The 17243-nt window shown below is 37.3% G+C and overlaps 4 protein-coding genes across 8 annotated transcripts; 1 reads left to right on the forward strand and 3 right to left on the reverse strand.

Annotated features, from left to right (window-relative positions):
• Positions 1 to 361: 361 nt before the first annotated feature.
• Positions 362 to 5748, reverse strand: LOC116028690 (protein N-terminal asparagine amidohydrolase). 5 transcript variants are annotated; one of them, XR_004100194.1, is made up of 10 exons: positions 5587 to 5748; positions 4582 to 4767; positions 4012 to 4076; positions 3823 to 3922; positions 3675 to 3713; positions 3389 to 3574; positions 3136 to 3314; positions 2808 to 2927; positions 2190 to 2480; positions 719 to 825 (listed from the first exon to the last, which is right to left on the reverse strand). XR_004100194.1 is itself a non-coding variant. In XM_031270480.1 (9 exons), the coding sequence occupies exons 1-9, from the start codon at positions 5644 to 5646 to the stop codon at positions 681 to 683; spliced, it is 1005 nt and encodes a 334-aa protein (XP_031126340.1). In that variant the 5' UTR covers positions 5647 to 5748; the 3' UTR covers positions 362 to 680. The 5 variants fall into 5 exon arrangements, 4 of the variants coding, with proteins under 4 accessions (XP_031126340.1, XP_031126339.1, XP_031126342.1 ...); XM_031270480.1 differs by lacking the exon at positions 2190 to 2480 and having other exon boundaries at positions 362 to 825; positions 4657 to 4767; XM_031270479.1 differs by lacking the exon at positions 2190 to 2480 and having other exon boundaries at positions 362 to 825.
• Positions 5749 to 7793: 2045 nt separating this feature from the next.
• LOC116029591 lies at positions 7794 to 9998 on the reverse strand. The gene is made up of 4 exons (XM_031271641.1): positions 9737 to 9998; positions 9530 to 9691; positions 8166 to 8869; positions 7794 to 8075 (listed from the first exon to the last, which is right to left on the reverse strand). The coding sequence occupies exons 1-4, from the start codon at positions 9996 to 9998 to the stop codon at positions 7794 to 7796; spliced, it is 1410 nt and encodes a 469-aa protein (XP_031127501.1).
• Positions 9999 to 12864: 2866 nt separating this feature from the next.
• On the reverse strand, positions 12865 to 13413 carry LOC116029592. Its single transcript, XM_031271642.1, has one exon. The coding sequence runs from the start codon at positions 13411 to 13413 to the stop codon at positions 12865 to 12867; it is 549 nt and encodes a 182-aa protein (XP_031127502.1).
• A 2646-nt stretch (positions 13414 to 16059) lies between these two features.
• On the forward strand, positions 16060 to 16740 carry LOC116029593. Its single transcript, XM_031271643.1, has one exon. The coding sequence runs from the start codon at positions 16060 to 16062 to the stop codon at positions 16738 to 16740; it is 681 nt and encodes a 226-aa protein (XP_031127503.1).
• Positions 16741 to 17243: the final 503 nt, after the last annotated feature.

A 17243-nucleotide genomic window follows, 5' to 3' on the forward strand; every position in this document is an offset into this window, starting at 1 on the left:
TTGAAAGGCGAAGAAGACAAGCAAATAATGGTTTCTTTTTCCTTTTTTTTTCTCTAATTTTATTTATAAATGTATTTAGGGTTTTATCAAAAGACACTTTTACCCTTAATGACACAACAGTTTGTTGATTCCGATTAAAAGTTGTCACTCGGATGGCCGAAAGGACTTAAAGTGGAAAAAACTCAAAGTCAAGGGAAAAAAAATCAAAATCGAGTACTACTTATGTCAGGAATGAAAGTTGTGTACCTAAATTGACAGAGACACTAAAGTCATAGGACCAAAACCGGAAAAAACTCATAATATAATAAGTTAGATGATATGTCAACCTAAGATTATGCAAAACTATAGCGTCAACACCATGTACTAAATTAAACAACATTAAGGCAAAACAACTAAATTAAATACAATCTTACAGAGCAGAAATCTCACAGGTACTTTAATTTGATCTACAAAATTCAAAAAGCCAAGAGCAATCGTTATATGTTTTATTTCGGGTGATTTATAAGCTTTAGATGTCCAAGTGGCTTATACAGAATATATGACATTTTTATTTGTGGTCAAATACATCCCCTGGAAAAGCAACTGCAATTGTATAATATGAGCAAGTAAGCTAACCTGGGTGTGAAACCTGATAATTAGGTAATACATTTGTCTGCAACGGCATGAAATGAAATGAAAGCTTATTTGGCATACACAAATGTAGAGCCTCTGGGCCTCACAGGGTGCCTGACCCAACTCCCATCAACAGTCCTCTCAAATATTCGGGGCTGTTTGGAGGGAAATGTTTCTCTCCAGTCTGGGTGTTCCAATACATACTCCCATTGCCTGAGAGAGAGGATCAATTTAAAGCTCAGTCCTCAGTAAATTAAATGTTAAATGCTAACAGCAATGGTGAGTACAAAAGGACTAGACTCGACTATCACCAGAAAGAATAGCATTAACCATGATAGCAGTCCCTACAGTATTTAGTGGTCAGTAGATAAGAACAAGGTAAACAAATTTTCACTTTGAAAGTGAACCATAGTGAAAAACAAGATACCTATCCTACAATACTTTGTAGGCCTAACACCGATGTGCGGCCAATCGTTATATCGTGGACCAGGGTCGACAGTGCACTGTGAACCCTGGTCCAATACGCAGAATTTGACTTTATAAGGTGCAGAATTCATGTTCATAATACACACACATAAATACGATATAATGAACATGAATTCTGTGCATTATGAACATGAATGCTATGTATTATGTGTAAGTGTTTATGTGCTCTCAGCTATATAATTCTGTGCATTATGAACATGAATTCTGTACTTTATGAAATCAAATTCTGTATATTGAATCAGGGTCCATAGTGCTGTGGATCCCGATCCATGATATAAATTGTCATGTAGGGCACTTTGGGCCAACCCACATTTTGAGATTGACAAACCAGCCCAGCCCACTTAATTTATTAAAAATCTTTAAATTAATAATTTGTAAAAAAAATGTTTATAAATTATAATTTATACTTCAAAATTTTTAATTAAAATTATTACATAATTTATAATTGTTAAACTACATATTATTTGTACATTTATTTATAGTTTACTTACATAGGATCAACTTCCCTTGTATGAAAGTAAAAAGAATAGGCCTAGGTTGGCCCAGCCCAACAAATATGATTATTGCTAACCATTACTCCGTATAAAGGTCAGAGTCACTTAAAGATAATGACTCAATCAAGGATACTCAACAAATATGTAATCCCTTGATTTTAGCTCCCCAAAGTGTTGTAAGCCCATTCTTTGTGTTCTCACATTAGAGTCTCACAAGGATGCAATCATCAGAATCCTAAGGCACAAGCACTAGTTTGTTATACAAGGTTCATGGATTAAAGATTGTTGGCTATATAGAAATCGATTGGGTTGGATGCTCCTAGAATATTAGGTCAACATTAAGATATTGTGTTCTTTTTTGTGATAGCATGATTTCTTTCAAAAAAGGAGGATGTGGTTGCAAAATCAAGTGTAAATGTTGAGTATTGGCACTTGGAATGTGTGGTTGTGTGAACTAATATGGTTGAAGCATCTTCTTACCAAGTTAAAGCTTTGTAAGCTAGGATCTAAAACACTCATTGGTGACCTCAAGTGGTGTTAAATATTGCATCCAACCTGGTCTTTCATGAGACTACAAAACACATCAAAGTTGACTACCTTTTTTTCTGGATGACGAGGGAAACCCCGCCTTGTGATCCTAGCCGGCAAAGGACCCCAAGGAAGTAAACTAGCCTAGGTCACCCATAGCTAACCGGCTCAAACCAAGGGGGCAAGAATTCAAACTCGTGACCTTGTGGTTACAAGTGTGGATCTCTTGCCATCTTGGCTGGGATTACCCCCAATTTGACTGCATTTTTGTTGAAGAGAAGGTTGCTTCAAGAGAAACTCTTACATCATTTGTTGGCTCAAATGACCAGATGGCAGATATTCACCAAATTCTTGAAGGGCCTAGGATAATGATAAGTTTGTAACTGTCAGGGTGCTCATGATATATAATTATATATGCTCCAATTACAGAGGGACTGTTGACATGCTAAGGATGCGACAGCTACCATCTAACTATCAGCTTAATATTGTTCCCACCTAGCTAGATTGGGTAGCCTATAAGACTTTCATCTGTGTATATATATAAGTGCATTGTAGTCATATGTTGAGATATACCAATATGCACCTTTTTCCTTCCTTTTCTACAAGACTACAAATAAAATGATCTTGGGTGAATGGACCTGAAAACAGGTAATGCAGCAGTACTTGGCAAAATATAGACATGTTTACCTTCTTTGGTTATCCACAAAGTCAGGAGCCTCAGCAAAAGGTGAAGTGGAACACATACGAAGGATTTCTGGATCAGATAGGTTTTGATACGATAGAGCAATATGTACTTGAAGATTGGTCCTAATCAATGAAAAAATTAAAACATATACTGAGGAAAATAGCTAGCTGAGTAATGTTTCAGTAAAAGACGTCAAACTAAAGAGTAAAACAGAAATAGCAAGAGAAGTGAGCATCAACATCTATATGACTTTCTTCAGAAATAAGGGAATAACTAGGTTTAATTTCCTTATATTATTTGAAAAATCATAAGTTCAAGGTTGGAATTTACCAAGCACAAGGAGCAATTATGAATTTGTCAGACTGAGTGTCATATGTCTCCAGCAGTCTACCCCGCCAACTGGGATCCTCAAAAGAAGCAGTCACTCGGATTCTCCTAACGAGTTCATCAGGACATCTAGTAGTTCCATCAAAGCTTGCTGGAAAAATTGATCCAGTGGCAGTTTCCACCTAGCAAAAACAAATGAGCCATATTGAAGGAGTAAAACTAGCAGAGATCCACCATATCTACATGTCCAAATTACCAGGAAACCATTGAAGATTGGGTATGCATTTCCTTCTGAATCTTGTCTAGTGTTATGACCAAGAACATGTAGAGTTTGAATATTGAACTTGTTGATGCTCTTTCCCAGAATTTCAACTATCTTGGAACACAGGGGAAAGGAATATCCCTCTATTTTTTCATGACTTTTTGTAACACCATTTTCGTGCTGCACAAAAAGCCCAACAGATTCAACTTTACTATGTTGCCTCTAAGTGGGTAACTACATCTTGTAAAAATTAAAGACAACAGGAAAACTTGGCCCTGACTTGATGTGAGACATCATTGAAACCACCAATTAAATGCACCTGAACATCATATCCTTGCAAAGTTAGAATTTAGAAATTTATGAGAATGTTTCAAGAGCTTATTAAAAATAAAGCTTAATACAGCAACAAATTGAAGGGAGAAAAATACATCCAAAATGGTGTCACTGTTTTGATCAAGAACAGAAGATAACATCTGGGTTAGGCCAACTTCAACAATACTTGGAGAATCCATATGGGCAACAGAGATCCTGCAGCCAATACAGAAATATAGCATAGTTAGGGATGTACTTCAGACAGTTTCATGAAACCACAACCTATAGAGAATTTGGATCCTTACATTCCACTTTGTGGGTTTCGTATGATAAGACCTACACAGGTTGTTGCCTCATCAGTACCAACCAACTTTCATATTACAACAAGAAAGTATTAAACTGTCAGTGAGGAAAAAGAAAATGAACAGAAGTCTGACAAGGAATTCCAGAACTACATGAGTGAACATCAAATGCAAAATGGAAGAAAACACCTTGTAGCCTTTCATGAATATATGAGTTATAGAATTGAAAACAATCAAGTCCCCAGATCAGAGAATTAATATAAAGGTAAAATTTCTATAGCAAATGAAATAATATTAAAACGAAAATCAAATCACTCCACTGCAAGTTTACTTTTGACATATAAATAACATAAAACTTAGGCAATGTAAAAAGCTTTGGAGTAATATTTAGTGGATGCAACTAGGAAAAGGATGGTGAAAAGCAATACTAAACAATAAGAAGAAGCATACTAATATTTTGAACAATATAATTGATGGCATATTTTTTAATGATATCAACAAGCAGGATCAATAGTCGCTTAATCGCTCTGGTGAAAGTAGAGTTACTGAACAAAGAGAGAACTATTAACTTACATCAACAAGTGAAGGATCCACAGTTGCATATTCTCTTTGGAAAATATAGACCCATTTAATTTGTCTTGTTCTTACCAAATGAGAGTCATTGGAAAGAGAAAATTTCCTCTCCTGGATGGCACTAAATGAAGATGATGCAGATACCAAAGCAGGATGCTCCATTAAGGCCATCAATATATCTTTTCCCTGTTTAGAGAAAAAAAGGGGAAGGAAATATCTCTATAATTTAGTAGATTGTTAGAGCGGTAAATCTAAGAGTTCAAGTGAAGGTCCGACAAGTTAACTTTCCATTTGCCTTAACATTTTGTAAACCATAAATTAACTTTATACTTTCTTATTTACTTAATCCAAATTCATATTATCATAAAACAGTTTTCTTTAGTAGGCATCTCCGCTTTAATAGAGTCAAAACACTCCAGTAGAGCATCAGCCTTAAAAGATCACGCAACCATATTGATTTATTCAAACTAAACATCTTCATTTACAGCTTTTGTAGTTAGAGTTGCATCTATGTTTGGTCTCTTTACTAGTCTCCCAAGGGTTACGCTTCTACCGCCCACAAAGTCCAAGAAATATTTCTACCAATCCATTCTGAAGTAGGGAAGATAGTGAGGTACTGGGGCTAATGCAACACAAATAACAACAGAACCAGACGAAATACATTATTCAAAAGCAGGAGAGGTTTTTGTCAGAGCCAAAATGCGAACTCGTTGCAAATATATGGAAAAAATAAAATCAATTTTCGAGAAAATTGTACGTGCAAATTGCAAAACATATAAATATCACGAATATAAATTCAAAAGCACTCACAACTTCATTCACATTTCCTCAAGAACAATTCAGGTCAGAAAATTATACTTCGAGAATACACCATGCAGTGATTCATATCAGCACTCAAGCGATTGTATCGTTTACAGTTAAAGGATCCGATCTTTACTTAGAGATTCTGCCCGCATATTAACAATATCTTTTGAGAAGGTAAATATTAACTAAGTCTTAAAGTACCTGAGACGAAGATGAATCATCGGAACCAGTAGAGAATTGAACCCCGCCGACGTATATCATGCTGATGAGGATTGAGCGGAAGAAGTTTTGGGGAGGACGAGGAGTTTGTGAGAGATTCTTCCCAAACAGCTCTATTGGTCACAGTTTTCTCGGAGAGTCAGAGTTGACTGTAAACCTCGAGGTACATAATCTGATTTCAGAAACTCCATGGGAGTATTATGCAATTATTGGTATTAGATGGTAGGTCAGTGCAATTCCCTAGACAGAAAATCAAGTAATCAACACTTGAAACAAGAGTTAATTCTAGCAATGGTCCCCCGACTATGTTGATTTTCTAAAATTAGCCATCGTCTTTCAATTTGGACGAAATAAGGCCTAGACTATCAGATTTCTTCCACCAATGGTCCTTCCGTTAACATGGATGTTAGATAGACTTTAGTGTAGGGATAAAATGGTCATTTCCGCTCCTGGCTTTCTTCTTCCTTTATGCTGGTCGAGTATAAACCCTTCCTTTACGCACGCAGAACTCCATCTCCAACCAAACACAAAGCTCCATTGTTTATTCTTCCTTTTTGTCTCGTCTACCTTATTTTTCTCCAAAATAGACCAAAATATAGGGTGTTTCCTCTATTATTGAAATGTCTACAAGGTATACAACTAAAAGCTCATCTGATTGACGCTACAAATTTCTTGGACCAATGAGAATCCAGGTAGAAGGTATTGGGAGTGCTGATTCGATCATGTGAGTCTTAATTTTGTTGTTAGGATTTTTTTTCATAGTTGGACGAATCATAAATGTTTTTTTTTCTCAATTTTGTGATTTTTTGTGTAGGGAGGGCAAATGGGTAGTTTTGTTAAATGGTATGATCCCCCGATGTGTGCAAGATCAAGAAGAATTATTCCGGAACTATTAAGAAGGATAAATCGAGATGAAGAAGAAATAACAAGGCTTAAAATGAGGCTACATGCTATGGTTTATGAGCAAAGAAGCAATGGTAGACAGTGTAAGTGTACTAGGATAGTGACTGCATTGATTGTGATATGCATTTTATTGTTGGTAGTTATAGCAGTCAATGCACTTAGGAAAAATAAGGTTTTTGTGTTGGGCAATAGTAGTGGTTTTGTGTAATGAAAGCAGAATGTTAGTGTTGTTGAAAATAAACAAAGTGGTTATGTGTAATTTCCAGTAGCATTTCAATACATTTGCAGTAGCATTTCATAACCAAAATACATTACATTTGCAATACCATTAAACAATTGCAGTAGCATTTCATAACCAATAGCATTTCAGTACATTTGTAGTACCATTTCATAACAAAAAAAAAAACATTATGCTTGCAATGTCATCAAAATAGACCTAATACACCAATCTGTTGCATTGTTCTAATATTTAGCAGTTTGCAAAACAGAGCTAATACACAAATCTGCTGCCTTGTTCTAATATCCAGTAGTATTCAAAATAGACCTAATACACCAATCAACCAAGTTATAATATCCAAAAGTACAGCACATCCTATCCAAAAAACTTTGAACTAAACACTGAGTTAATCCAAATTGATTGGATCTTTGTCATTCCCAAAGAATATCGACATGAATCCCCCTGATCTTGTACCATACCTCTTGATAGGTAGTTTCTTCCTGCTTGGTTTATTTGGTGGCTTGGCTTGTTTCCCTCTAGTTGGTCCTTGAATTCCTCTAGCAATTTCTACACTTGGTGGCTTGACTTGTTGAGCAGGTCCTTGAACTGATCCTAGCCTAATTCTTGGACTGCAATTCTATTTGTGCTACTTAATGAAATTCCTACAAAACTTCCATTGGATTAGTTCTTGATAATTGAATTGGAGTAATAGTGCATGAACAACAAATTACCTCCTTCAATGTCCTCACTCTGAACTAATACTTGATGCCAATGAGCATCTAATATCTCATATGGAATCTCCCATTGGTTATCTTCCATCTCAGGTTGAGTAATTACATCAGGTTGGACTTCCTGTTGGACTTGGGCTTCTTGTTGGACTTGGGCTTCCTGCTGGACTGAAACTGCAATTGTTGGCTCTCCTCTTCTTTTGTGTTGTTTAGACATAAAGGTTAATTAATAAGCTCCAAATCCTAAATTCTTAATTAATAAACATAAGGAGAAAGTTTGTAACCTGATTTGGAGGTCTAACAATTGGATATTGTGGACACCTCCTACTTTTATGGTATACTTATTTGCATTTAGTGTAATGTAAAGTCACATGCTTCCTTGGCAAGTAAACAGATTGTCTACTAGACTCACCAGCTTTACTTGTCTCCCCTCCAGATCTCTTTCTCGGCTTTCTAGGTCTTCCAGGTTTAGCATTATACACTGGTAGAAAAGGAGGTTCCTTGTTTGTGGCAGGCCACTCCTCAAAACCTGCCATAGGCTTGATATAACCCTCATATGTTTTCAAATATGTGGAAATGTAGTAGGCAGGATCCACATAATGCCAAACTGACCCATTTCCATGCTTCATCCATATTGCACAAACTACATGGCTACAAGGGATTCCAGTTAGGTCCTATTTCCTACAACAACAAGACTTGCTTCCTAAATCTACACTGTACTGCCCAGAAACTGTCCCTATTATTTCAAAGAGCGTGGGACCACATTGATAGCCAATCAACCCTCCTGTTTGCTTCTCAATTTCATCTATCTTTTTCACAATTGTTGGACAAATGACCCCATTCCATTTTTTTGCCTTATTCTTGTTTTCAAATAACTTGATAGCTAATTTTTTCCTGATAAACTCCAAGCAATTAATGACAGGATTTTCCCTTGCTGCCATGATCATTGAATTGAAAGATTCTGAAATGTTGTTTACCAGGATGTCACAATGAGGTGTTCCAGTGAAGTGAGATCTAGACCACTTTGATGGGTGCTTATTAGCAAGCCAAGCAAATGCACCTTCATCAACATTTCTTAACTCTTGTAATGCTGCCTTAAAACTGTTCATTGTACATGCCCTAGCTGCCTTCCACAAGCTGTCTTTGACTGGATTTGATGTGAAACCAACAACCCTCATATTGGAGAGTAAGTGTCTAACACAAAATCTAGGTCTAACACCAGGCATCACACTGTCAAAGGCTGGTATGGGACCCTTTTGCTTATCTGACATCACTGTCAAGTCATTTTCTAAGATAGCATCAATCTCCAAATCTTTCTTTAGCAACTGTAGAAACCAAGTCCAAGAGTTTTTGTTCTCACCTTCTACAATTGCATAAGCAATTGGGAATATACTTTCATTTGCATCAATCCCAACTACTGTCAACAATTGCCCAATTGTTTTAGTCTTTAAGTGACAACCATCTAGTCCTATGATTTTTCTACAATACTTAAACCCTTCTCTAGTAGCTTCCCAGCAGATATACATCCTCATAAACCTCTTTTTTCATCCTCAAGCATGTCACTCAACTTCACAACATATGTAGTTTTAGGATTTGATCTTTCTATCTCCTTGCAATAGCTCCAAATCCTGTTGAAATAGTCCTCAGCCTCACACTTGATTTCACATTTAGCCTTTGTTAAAGCCCTCTAGGCTTGCTTCTTACTTATGGTGTAATTGTCATCAGTGCACACTTTAGATAAAAATCGGTTTGTTTTCCAATCCAAATGGTATTTAATATATTGTTTCCATCTTTTTGCAACAATGGTGGAATTCACCATTGATTTTTTTTTTGGTCCTAACACATCCATCATGCTTGTCCTTTAAAACAGTTATCCTCCAACACTTTTCATCTGTGGCAAATCTAAGGGTCATTGGCCATGGGCAGCTCTCATGGTTGCATTTAACCACACATCTCACTTTGTTATTTTTTACATATTTCATTTCCTTCCCTTCTTTGATTGCATAATTGGTAACAACTTCCCTAAACTCTCCCTTATCCCTAAAGGTCAATCCCAATGAAAATTTAGGACACTTACCTTCTATCACTTTCAAAAACTTTGGCAGTTTCTTTCCTTTTGTCTCACCATCACTGCCTACAATGCTTCCTTCATCAGAGTAGCTAATTTCATCACATGCTACTGCAGCCAAGCTAGCTTTTTCTTGGTGTTGGACCTCTACATCATGTAATCCTCTATACTCTACATTCACATCTATGTTATTATCAAACTACTTATCATCATTACCTAATGCATCTGAAATTAATTCCTCTTCACTACCATCATATTCCTCCCCACTATCATCACTACCATCAGATTCTTCATAGTTTTTTGCACTGCCACCACACCCCTCTCCATTACTATCATCACCAACCCCTCTTTTTATAATCCAGATTTCTATCACCTTGGGACTACCACACTGGTTTACTAAATTCCAAACTTCACAGTCTTCAACCAATTCTTGCAACCCATTTCCAGTGACAATGAAGTACCTTAATGGGTCATCCATGTTATACCCTATTTCAATTACCCTTTCTTTTAAACAAATTATCCCCCACTCGTCTTCTACCATTTTTTTAAATGAATTGACATTACCACCGATATACTTAGGTGGTAAACTTTGAACTAATCTTCCTCCATGTCTTAAAGTAAGGGTAAATAGTCTTGCTTTTAATAATAAAGACAATGCACTACTTAGGACAAACACTACACAAACAACAACACTACAATAAAGTTTACAGTGCATTTATTGCAAACACCTACTTTCTAGAACATGATATTCACTAAATAACAAGGCAGTAAACTTTACAGTATTATTTCATGCAAAAACAACTACTTTATAGTACAATGGTCCCCAACATAGAACATGTGCATACACTAATAAACAAGAAAAGTATTCAACACTAAACAAACAACAATGGACCCCAACAATAGTCTCCACCTCTACGAATTTCAATCTACAATATATATATATCTTATCAAACCAACATATAATAAACAACACAATACAAATCTCAAATTTGGTCCCCACTTCCATGCTTTATGTCTTCCTAAAGCTAGACAACAAGACAAATTTAAGTCAAATGAAGAACATACTTGCCGAATCCATCCCCACAGCATATGTTCTGCCTGTTTTTGCCCTCGTTTTTCTTCGTTGTTCTGCGCCTTGTACGAACGGATTAAGACCTTCAACTCCCACTTCATTCTCGCTATCTATCTTAGGGTTAAGGGAAATTTCTTACACAATTGGGGATTTTGGGTCTTAGATAGTCAACCGGTCGTATAGCAACTGAAAGTACTCTTTTACCCCTTATGTTAACGACAATTCACATCCATGTTAACAGAAGGACCATTGGTGGAATAAATCTGATAGTCTAGGTCTTATTTCGTCCAAATTGAAAGATGGGGGCTAATTTTGAAAAATCAACATAGTCGGGGGACCATTGCTGGAATTAACTCCTTGAAACAGTGACGCCATTAAACCAATTATAAAATATATTTTCTTCTTAATTTCGTAATTAATTTTTTACAATAATTCTAAAAGTTCTGATGGGACATAGCCTCAGGGACCCATTTTATTCGAAAATCGTGGCCAAGAGGGTGGTAAAAGAAAATGGTGATCCAAGAAGGAAATGAGTCTTGATGTGCTAGTGAGGAAGTCATGATAGCCCATGAAAAGGGAAGGAAGTGGACCGTTGTAGGGGGGACGGGTGTAACATTTTCTTTTAGTATTATTATTATTAGGATTATTATCATAAATAATAATATTAAGTATTTATGTGGTGCAAATTATTTAGACTAACTAAGTATTAGTATTTAGTCAACATTAGGTAATTGGTTACCTACATTAATGGGATGTAGGTATATAAATAGACTCCTAGTCCTCTCATTGCTCAATTCACGACTCATACACCATCTAGAGTACTGAGAGAAGTGAGAGAAACATCTACTTGTTTACTGTTAAACACAAAGGACACAAGCAATCAACAAGATAAAGCTATGGCTGGAGGTTAGTGGGTTTACATTTATTGCCACATATAACATGCTTAAATGTGGATTATGTGCCTACATTTGGTATTAGAGCCAATTTAATCTCTACCTAGTTTTTTTTTTTTTTTTTTTTTTTTTTNTTTTTTTTTTTTTTTTTTTTTTTTTTGTGATTGCATATTATAGTTTTACATATGTTATATACATTATTGTATAATTGAGAACATATATGAATGTTGTTTTTGCAGTTATATTTATCTAGGCTGCTGGAAATTTTTTTATTTTCTGCATTAGGAATAAAAAAACAAAAAAAAAAACAAAAAATTGTTTTGAATATTGGATGACGCCTACTGTTCATTACCGGATTTCGGTCGCTGGCACCCATTGTTAGAACCTCTATTTTCCGGTGATGGGCATAGATCAATGGCGACTGAAGCACGACCTTAAGGCAAGTCGTGTTCTGTAGACCGTCGGCTGGCAGAGATGTCGCGAACAGAGATGAATGACAATGGTGTTGGCGTTGTGACGAGGCTAGGTGGGGGCGCTGGATTTCCCAGCGGCGATACTGTTGTCTACTCTCCTTTCGGCGACACAGGTCATTTTAGCTGTTGTTCTGTCCTGTTCGCCGGGGCTGCTCTATGTTCTGGCTGTTACGCTTAGTTTATGAAGAAGATGATAAAGTTATAAGATATTGGGCCATTGGGCCAAACCTAGGCTCCTTAAAAAAAACAACAAAATTCTAGGCCTGTTTGGTTTTGGGCTTCCTAACGTTTTAATTTCTTCATCATATTTGGCTTCTTCTAATATTTTTATCCAATTGATTTTTTTTGCCTAAAGTTAATGTTAAATTATTATTCAATTTTTGAACAAATTATTAAGCTTTCAATTTGTTTGAATTTTAAATTTAATATTAAAATTTCAGTTTAAATTGTATTAAGTGTTACAATTCAATTGTAGAGTATGAGTTGTGGTATGTATACTCTGAGCATGTTCTTTTATGTTTATTGCATATTTGCATTAATTATTCTATTGTTATAATTATGCTCTTTAGAAAAGCATATTTTTTTTGAAAGCCAACCGGTATATTAAATGAAATCAAGAATAGAAGGAGGTGGAAAAACCTCCCAACTCAAACGAACAAGATGAGAACCCACCGCTTTAGCCAAAGCATGAGCGGCTCGGTTCGCTGGTCTAGGAATGTACTGAAATACACAACTTGAAAACGAGTTACTAATCGCCCTACAATCATAAACAATAGAGCCAAAGTAAGACCTAACGACCGATCCTCCTACCAACACCTGGACCAAATTTAGACAATCAGATTGGACAGAGACCTCCATCACGCCTCGCGATTTAATCCACTTTAAAGCTTCCTTGCAGGCCATAGCTTAGGCCAAGAGGGGATCAAGAATACAGTCCAAAGTACCATTAATAGCAGTTATAAAACCCTCTTCACTGATGGCCAAATAAGCTCCAAACAAGACTCTACCCATCGCAAAATCAATGCCTGCATCCACCCTACACACCAAGCTAGCAACGCTATTCACATGAGGCATACTACCAGCGTGAGACACACCACCAACCTCCACAGCATCACATGTCTGAGCCCAATGTTGTAGCGATGACACAGCTGCCCTCCACACGCCATGTGGCTTGGTTATCGCCCCATTCCATAGGGCTTTATTGCGCGCCTGCCACAAACCAACTAGAATAGCCGCCACCATATTAATCTGCTTAATCATAAACAGCATGAAAACATCATGAAGCCAAGCCACAAAGGAGGCATGACTAGCAGTGTGAACATTCAGACCAGAAACGCGCCAAACCTCATGCGCCATAGGGCAGTCCAAAAAAACATGAATAACATATTCATTCGCTCCTCCACAAACTGGGTACTCCGGAGAGACCTCAACTCGTCTATAAATCAAGTTCAACATGTTCTTTTAAGTATAAATTTAGAGCCTTTTAGGTATGAATTTTATGCCTATTATGCATGATATAGTGCCTTTTAGGTGAATTTAGTGCCTTGGATAGATTAAGCATATTATTGTACTCTTCCATTCTTACTCTACTCGTGCATTTTAAAGCACATTAAGGTATATTAAAAAGATATTTCACCCTCGTTTTAAAAAAAAAAAAAAAAAAGCCTAAACCATAGGTGAACTCTCCTCTTTTTTTTTCTTTTTTTTTTTTAGAATCAATCAAACAGTTTTACTTCAAATATGAGAACACGTGACTTAGGGAAGTTTCTTGGGGAGGAATACTAGTTTTATGGCCCTAGCTTGAACGCCTTGTTGCTACTAGTCCCCTTGCGACGCTACTTTGTTTAAGGAGTTGGTATTTAACTGAGCTTCGTCTCGACCAACTTTCCCTGGAGTATACCTAATGATTGGCTATCATATGTTGGTTTAATCAGTTTGCTAGGCTTTAAATTCCCCTTTGCCAAGTGATTACAATTTTGTAATTAAAGAATAGCCACAACATCTTTAATTGCTTAAATTGTCTTCAAATTAACTCACATAAAGAATTGGCAATAACCTTGTAATTAATTCTATGCGATATGGCAAAATTTAGCCCACATGAAATTTTGTTGTATTTGTAGGATTGATTAGGATGAAATACTGAACTATGTTCATAATTTACCCACAGGGATTATGAATCAGTATATAGTTTGATGGTTTTATCATTAAGGATAGAACATCCAAAAATCCAAATCGTGCCCTATTCTCAAGTTCTAACATTTGGCTTGATGGGTTCATTTTGCCTAAAAATTTAGCCCACATCTATCCAAAAATCCAAATTGTACCCTATTCTCAAGTTCTATCATTTGGCAAGATGGGTTCATTTTGCCTAAAAATTTAACCCACGGGCAATTTTTATAGCATTTGAATATATCTTTTGCATAAATTTACATTGGTAAAATAGGTACTTTAGTTCCTTAGTGCTCTAATTTTAACCAACTTAAAATTTGTTTTTTAGCAACTGTCCCAACTGTCATGAACATTGACATACCAACACTTACCTCAAACAATCATAAAGAATGGAAAGATGTCATTCTCCTCTATTTTGGTTGGCACGAGATGGACTATGCCCTCAACCATCCGAAACTTGCGGCTATCACCACGGAAAGCACTGCAGAAGACAGAGAGCTTTATTCTAGATGGGAATGATCCAATCGTCTATGCATTATGTTCATCAAGTCTTGGCTTCCCAGTGATATTCGTGGCACGGTTGACCACATTGTGAAGGTTCAAGAGCATATTAAGGCCACCAACGCCCAGTTTGTTGGTTCAAACAAAGCCTTGGCAAGTACCTTGATCATGAGATTCACCTCAACTCGTTTTTACCCCACCAAATGTGTGTGCAGTCACATAATGCAGGTGCGAGATATTGCGGCTCAAGTTGACAAGATGGAGATCAAACTCCCAGAATCACTCGTGGTGCACTTTGCACTAAATACTCTCCCTTCTGAGTATAACCCCTTTAAAATATCTTACAATGCACATGACCAGAAATGGTCCATTAATGATCTAATCACTATGTGTGGTGCAAGAGGAGAGGAAGCTACTTCAAGAGCAATAGGGGAGAGTGTCATACTTACAACCATGAAGCCTAAAGTTAAGTCTAGGAAGCATTCTACTTCGGCTAAAGGGAAAGGGAAAGTAACCCCTCAAGCCAACATTAAGAAGTTTAAAAAATGCTTCTTCTATAAGAAGGGACATATGAAGAAAGACTATTCAAAGTTTAAGAAGTGGATAGCTGAGAAAGGTATAATCTCCTCTTTTATTTGTTTTGAAGCCAATATGTCAGATGTTAATACTAACACTTGGTAGATTGATTCTGGTTCAACAATCCACATTGAAAATTCTTTACAGGATATGTGAAATCTGAGGCCACCCAAGGCAAATGAGCAGAACATCTTTTTCAGAAATAAGATGGGCTCGCCGGTTGAAGTTGTGGCTTTAGTTTAGAGACCTAAGAAAGGAATTGTGGCAAAGGAAGTCGCTACCAATCTCTATCTCTTCTACTTTGTTCATGAACTTGATATCCGGAAAGTCCTGACCGAATGCCCCTGGTCATTTGAACAAAGCATTCTCATTCTCAAACAGATCAACCCAGGCACTTCACCTCATGGCTTACAACTCACACATGTAGATTTCTGGGTTCAGGCATATAATATTCCCACGAGCATGCAAACCAAGAAAACTGCTTGGGAACCCTGCTACAGTTCAATTTCTCGTGGACTTGATCCACCTTAAGAAGCCAATAATCATATTTCTTATGGAAACTCTCTTAACTAATAGCAAAGTCCAGGCCCTAAAATCCAAATTAGGCCTTTCGAGTTCTTTTGTTGTGAACTGTGTGGGACACAGTGGAAGCCTTGCTCTCTTATGGGCAGATAATACCTCAGTTTCGATCCAAAGCTATTATCTCTACCATATTGTTGTCAATTTAACTCTTCCAAACATTCCTAATCAATGGAGATTCACCGTATTTTATGGCCATCCGGAGTGATCCAAGAGGCGCGATTCATGGCAGCTCCTCCGCGAACTCTCTAGGCAAGTAGCCTCTCCTGGGTCATCATGGGTGATTTTAACGACATCAGATGCCCTAGCGAGAAAATTGGCCATCATCCTCAACCTTGCTGGCTTATGGATGGTTTCAATTTTGCAATTACTAGTTCCGGCATATCCGACCTCGAGATTCAGGGCCATAAGTTCACCTGGGATAGAGGTAGAGGAACCCCTCACTGGGTTCAAGAATGCCTTGATCGTGTATTGGCCTCCCAGCCATGGCTTGATCTGTTTGGCGAAGTAGTGGCTGAATCTGCCATCACTCCAGTAAGTGACCATCTGCCCATCTTTATGCATCTGATTCCCACAGTCAAGGTCAGAAGAAAATCCAAATTCAAGTTCAAAAACCTTTGGATTAAAGAATCAGAATGTAGAGCTCTCGTAGCAAACACTTGGGTTGCTTCTCGAGGTGCAGATCTTATCTCCAGGCTTGGAACTTGTAGTAAAGCCCTCTGGGATTCGGGCAGGAATCTATCTAAGGATTTTCAACCTAATATCAACCAATGCCTCAAAGATATGGATGCCCTCAGACATCAATCAGACAACATTGGTTTGCTTGCTTTCTCTGCCACACAGAAGAAGTGTATTCACTTGCTCCATCAGCAGAACACCTATTGGAAGCAAAGGGCGAAAGCATTTTGGCACAAAAATGGATATATGAATTCCAATTTCTTCCACAAATCAGTCTAAAAAAGAAGAAGGCAAAATACCATCAGCAAGCTCATGAATTCCGCCGGAGTCTGGGTGGAGAAGGGTCCAATGCTTAATGAGGTAATTCTTGACTATTTCACTAATTTATTCACTTCAGCCTCAGGAGACCCTAGTCCTGTTCTCAATTGCATTCAGCCCAAAATCACAGCTTCTCAGAACCAATTCCTCCTAAGGCTTACTAATGGGGAGGAGGTTAAACGGGCAGTTTTTTCAATGCACCTCGACAAATCCCCGGGGCCGGATGGTTTTAATCCCGGCTTTTATCAAGCTGTTTGGGATATTCTTGGCAATGATATTACTTATCTGTGTAACGATTTCATTGCTAGTGGAAAGCTACCGCAAGGTCTTAACAGCACTCATATTGTCCTAATTCCAAAAAAATCCATTCCGGAAAGCATGGGAGATCTCCGCTCCATAGCCCTTTGCAACGTGGCATACAAAATTTTTTCAAAGGTTTTGGCAAACCGATTGAAAACCCTACT

The sequence above is a fragment of the Ipomoea triloba genome, chromosome 9, assembly GCF_003576645.1.
Source record: "Ipomoea triloba cultivar NCNSP0323 chromosome 9, ASM357664v1".
In the NCBI taxonomy this organism is placed as follows: Eukaryota; Viridiplantae; Streptophyta; class Magnoliopsida; order Solanales; family Convolvulaceae; genus Ipomoea; species Ipomoea triloba.

What these genes read in the sequence shown, in the direction of transcription:
- LOC116028690 (XM_031270479.1), bottom strand. Translation starts at nt 5,646, where the DNA reads ATGATATACGTCGGCGGGGTTCAATTCTCTACTGGTTCCGATGATTCA. An exon ending in ATGATTCATCTTCGTCTCAG is followed by an intron (nt 4,768 to 5,586) that starts GTACTTTAAGAC and finishes TTCTCTAAACAG; the next exon opens with GGAAAAGATATATTGATGGC. An exon ending in TTTGTGGATAACCAAAGAAG is followed by an intron (nt 826 to 2,807) that starts GTAAACATGTCT and finishes CCTCTCTCTCAG; the next exon opens with GCAATGGGAGTATGTATTGG.
- LOC116029591 (XM_031271641.1), bottom strand. Translation starts at nt 9,998, where the DNA reads ATGGATGACCCATTAAGGTACTTCATTGTCACTGGAAATGGGTTGCAA. An exon ending in ATTAATTTCAGATGCATTAG is followed by an intron (nt 9,692 to 9,736) that starts GTAATGATGATA and finishes ATGTGAATGTAG; the next exon opens with AGTATAGAGGATTACATGAT. An exon ending in GTTTTTGAAAGTGATAGAAG is followed by an intron (nt 8,870 to 9,529) that starts GTAAGTGTCCTA and finishes AATTGTTGACAG; the next exon opens with TAGTTGGGATTGATGCAAAT.
- LOC116029592 (XM_031271642.1), bottom strand. Translation starts at nt 13,413, where the DNA reads ATGTTGAACTTGATTTATAGACGAGTTGAGGTCTCTCCGGAGTACCCA.
- LOC116029593 (XM_031271643.1), top strand. Translation starts at nt 16,060, where the DNA reads ATGGGTGATTTTAACGACATCAGATGCCCTAGCGAGAAAATTGGCCAT.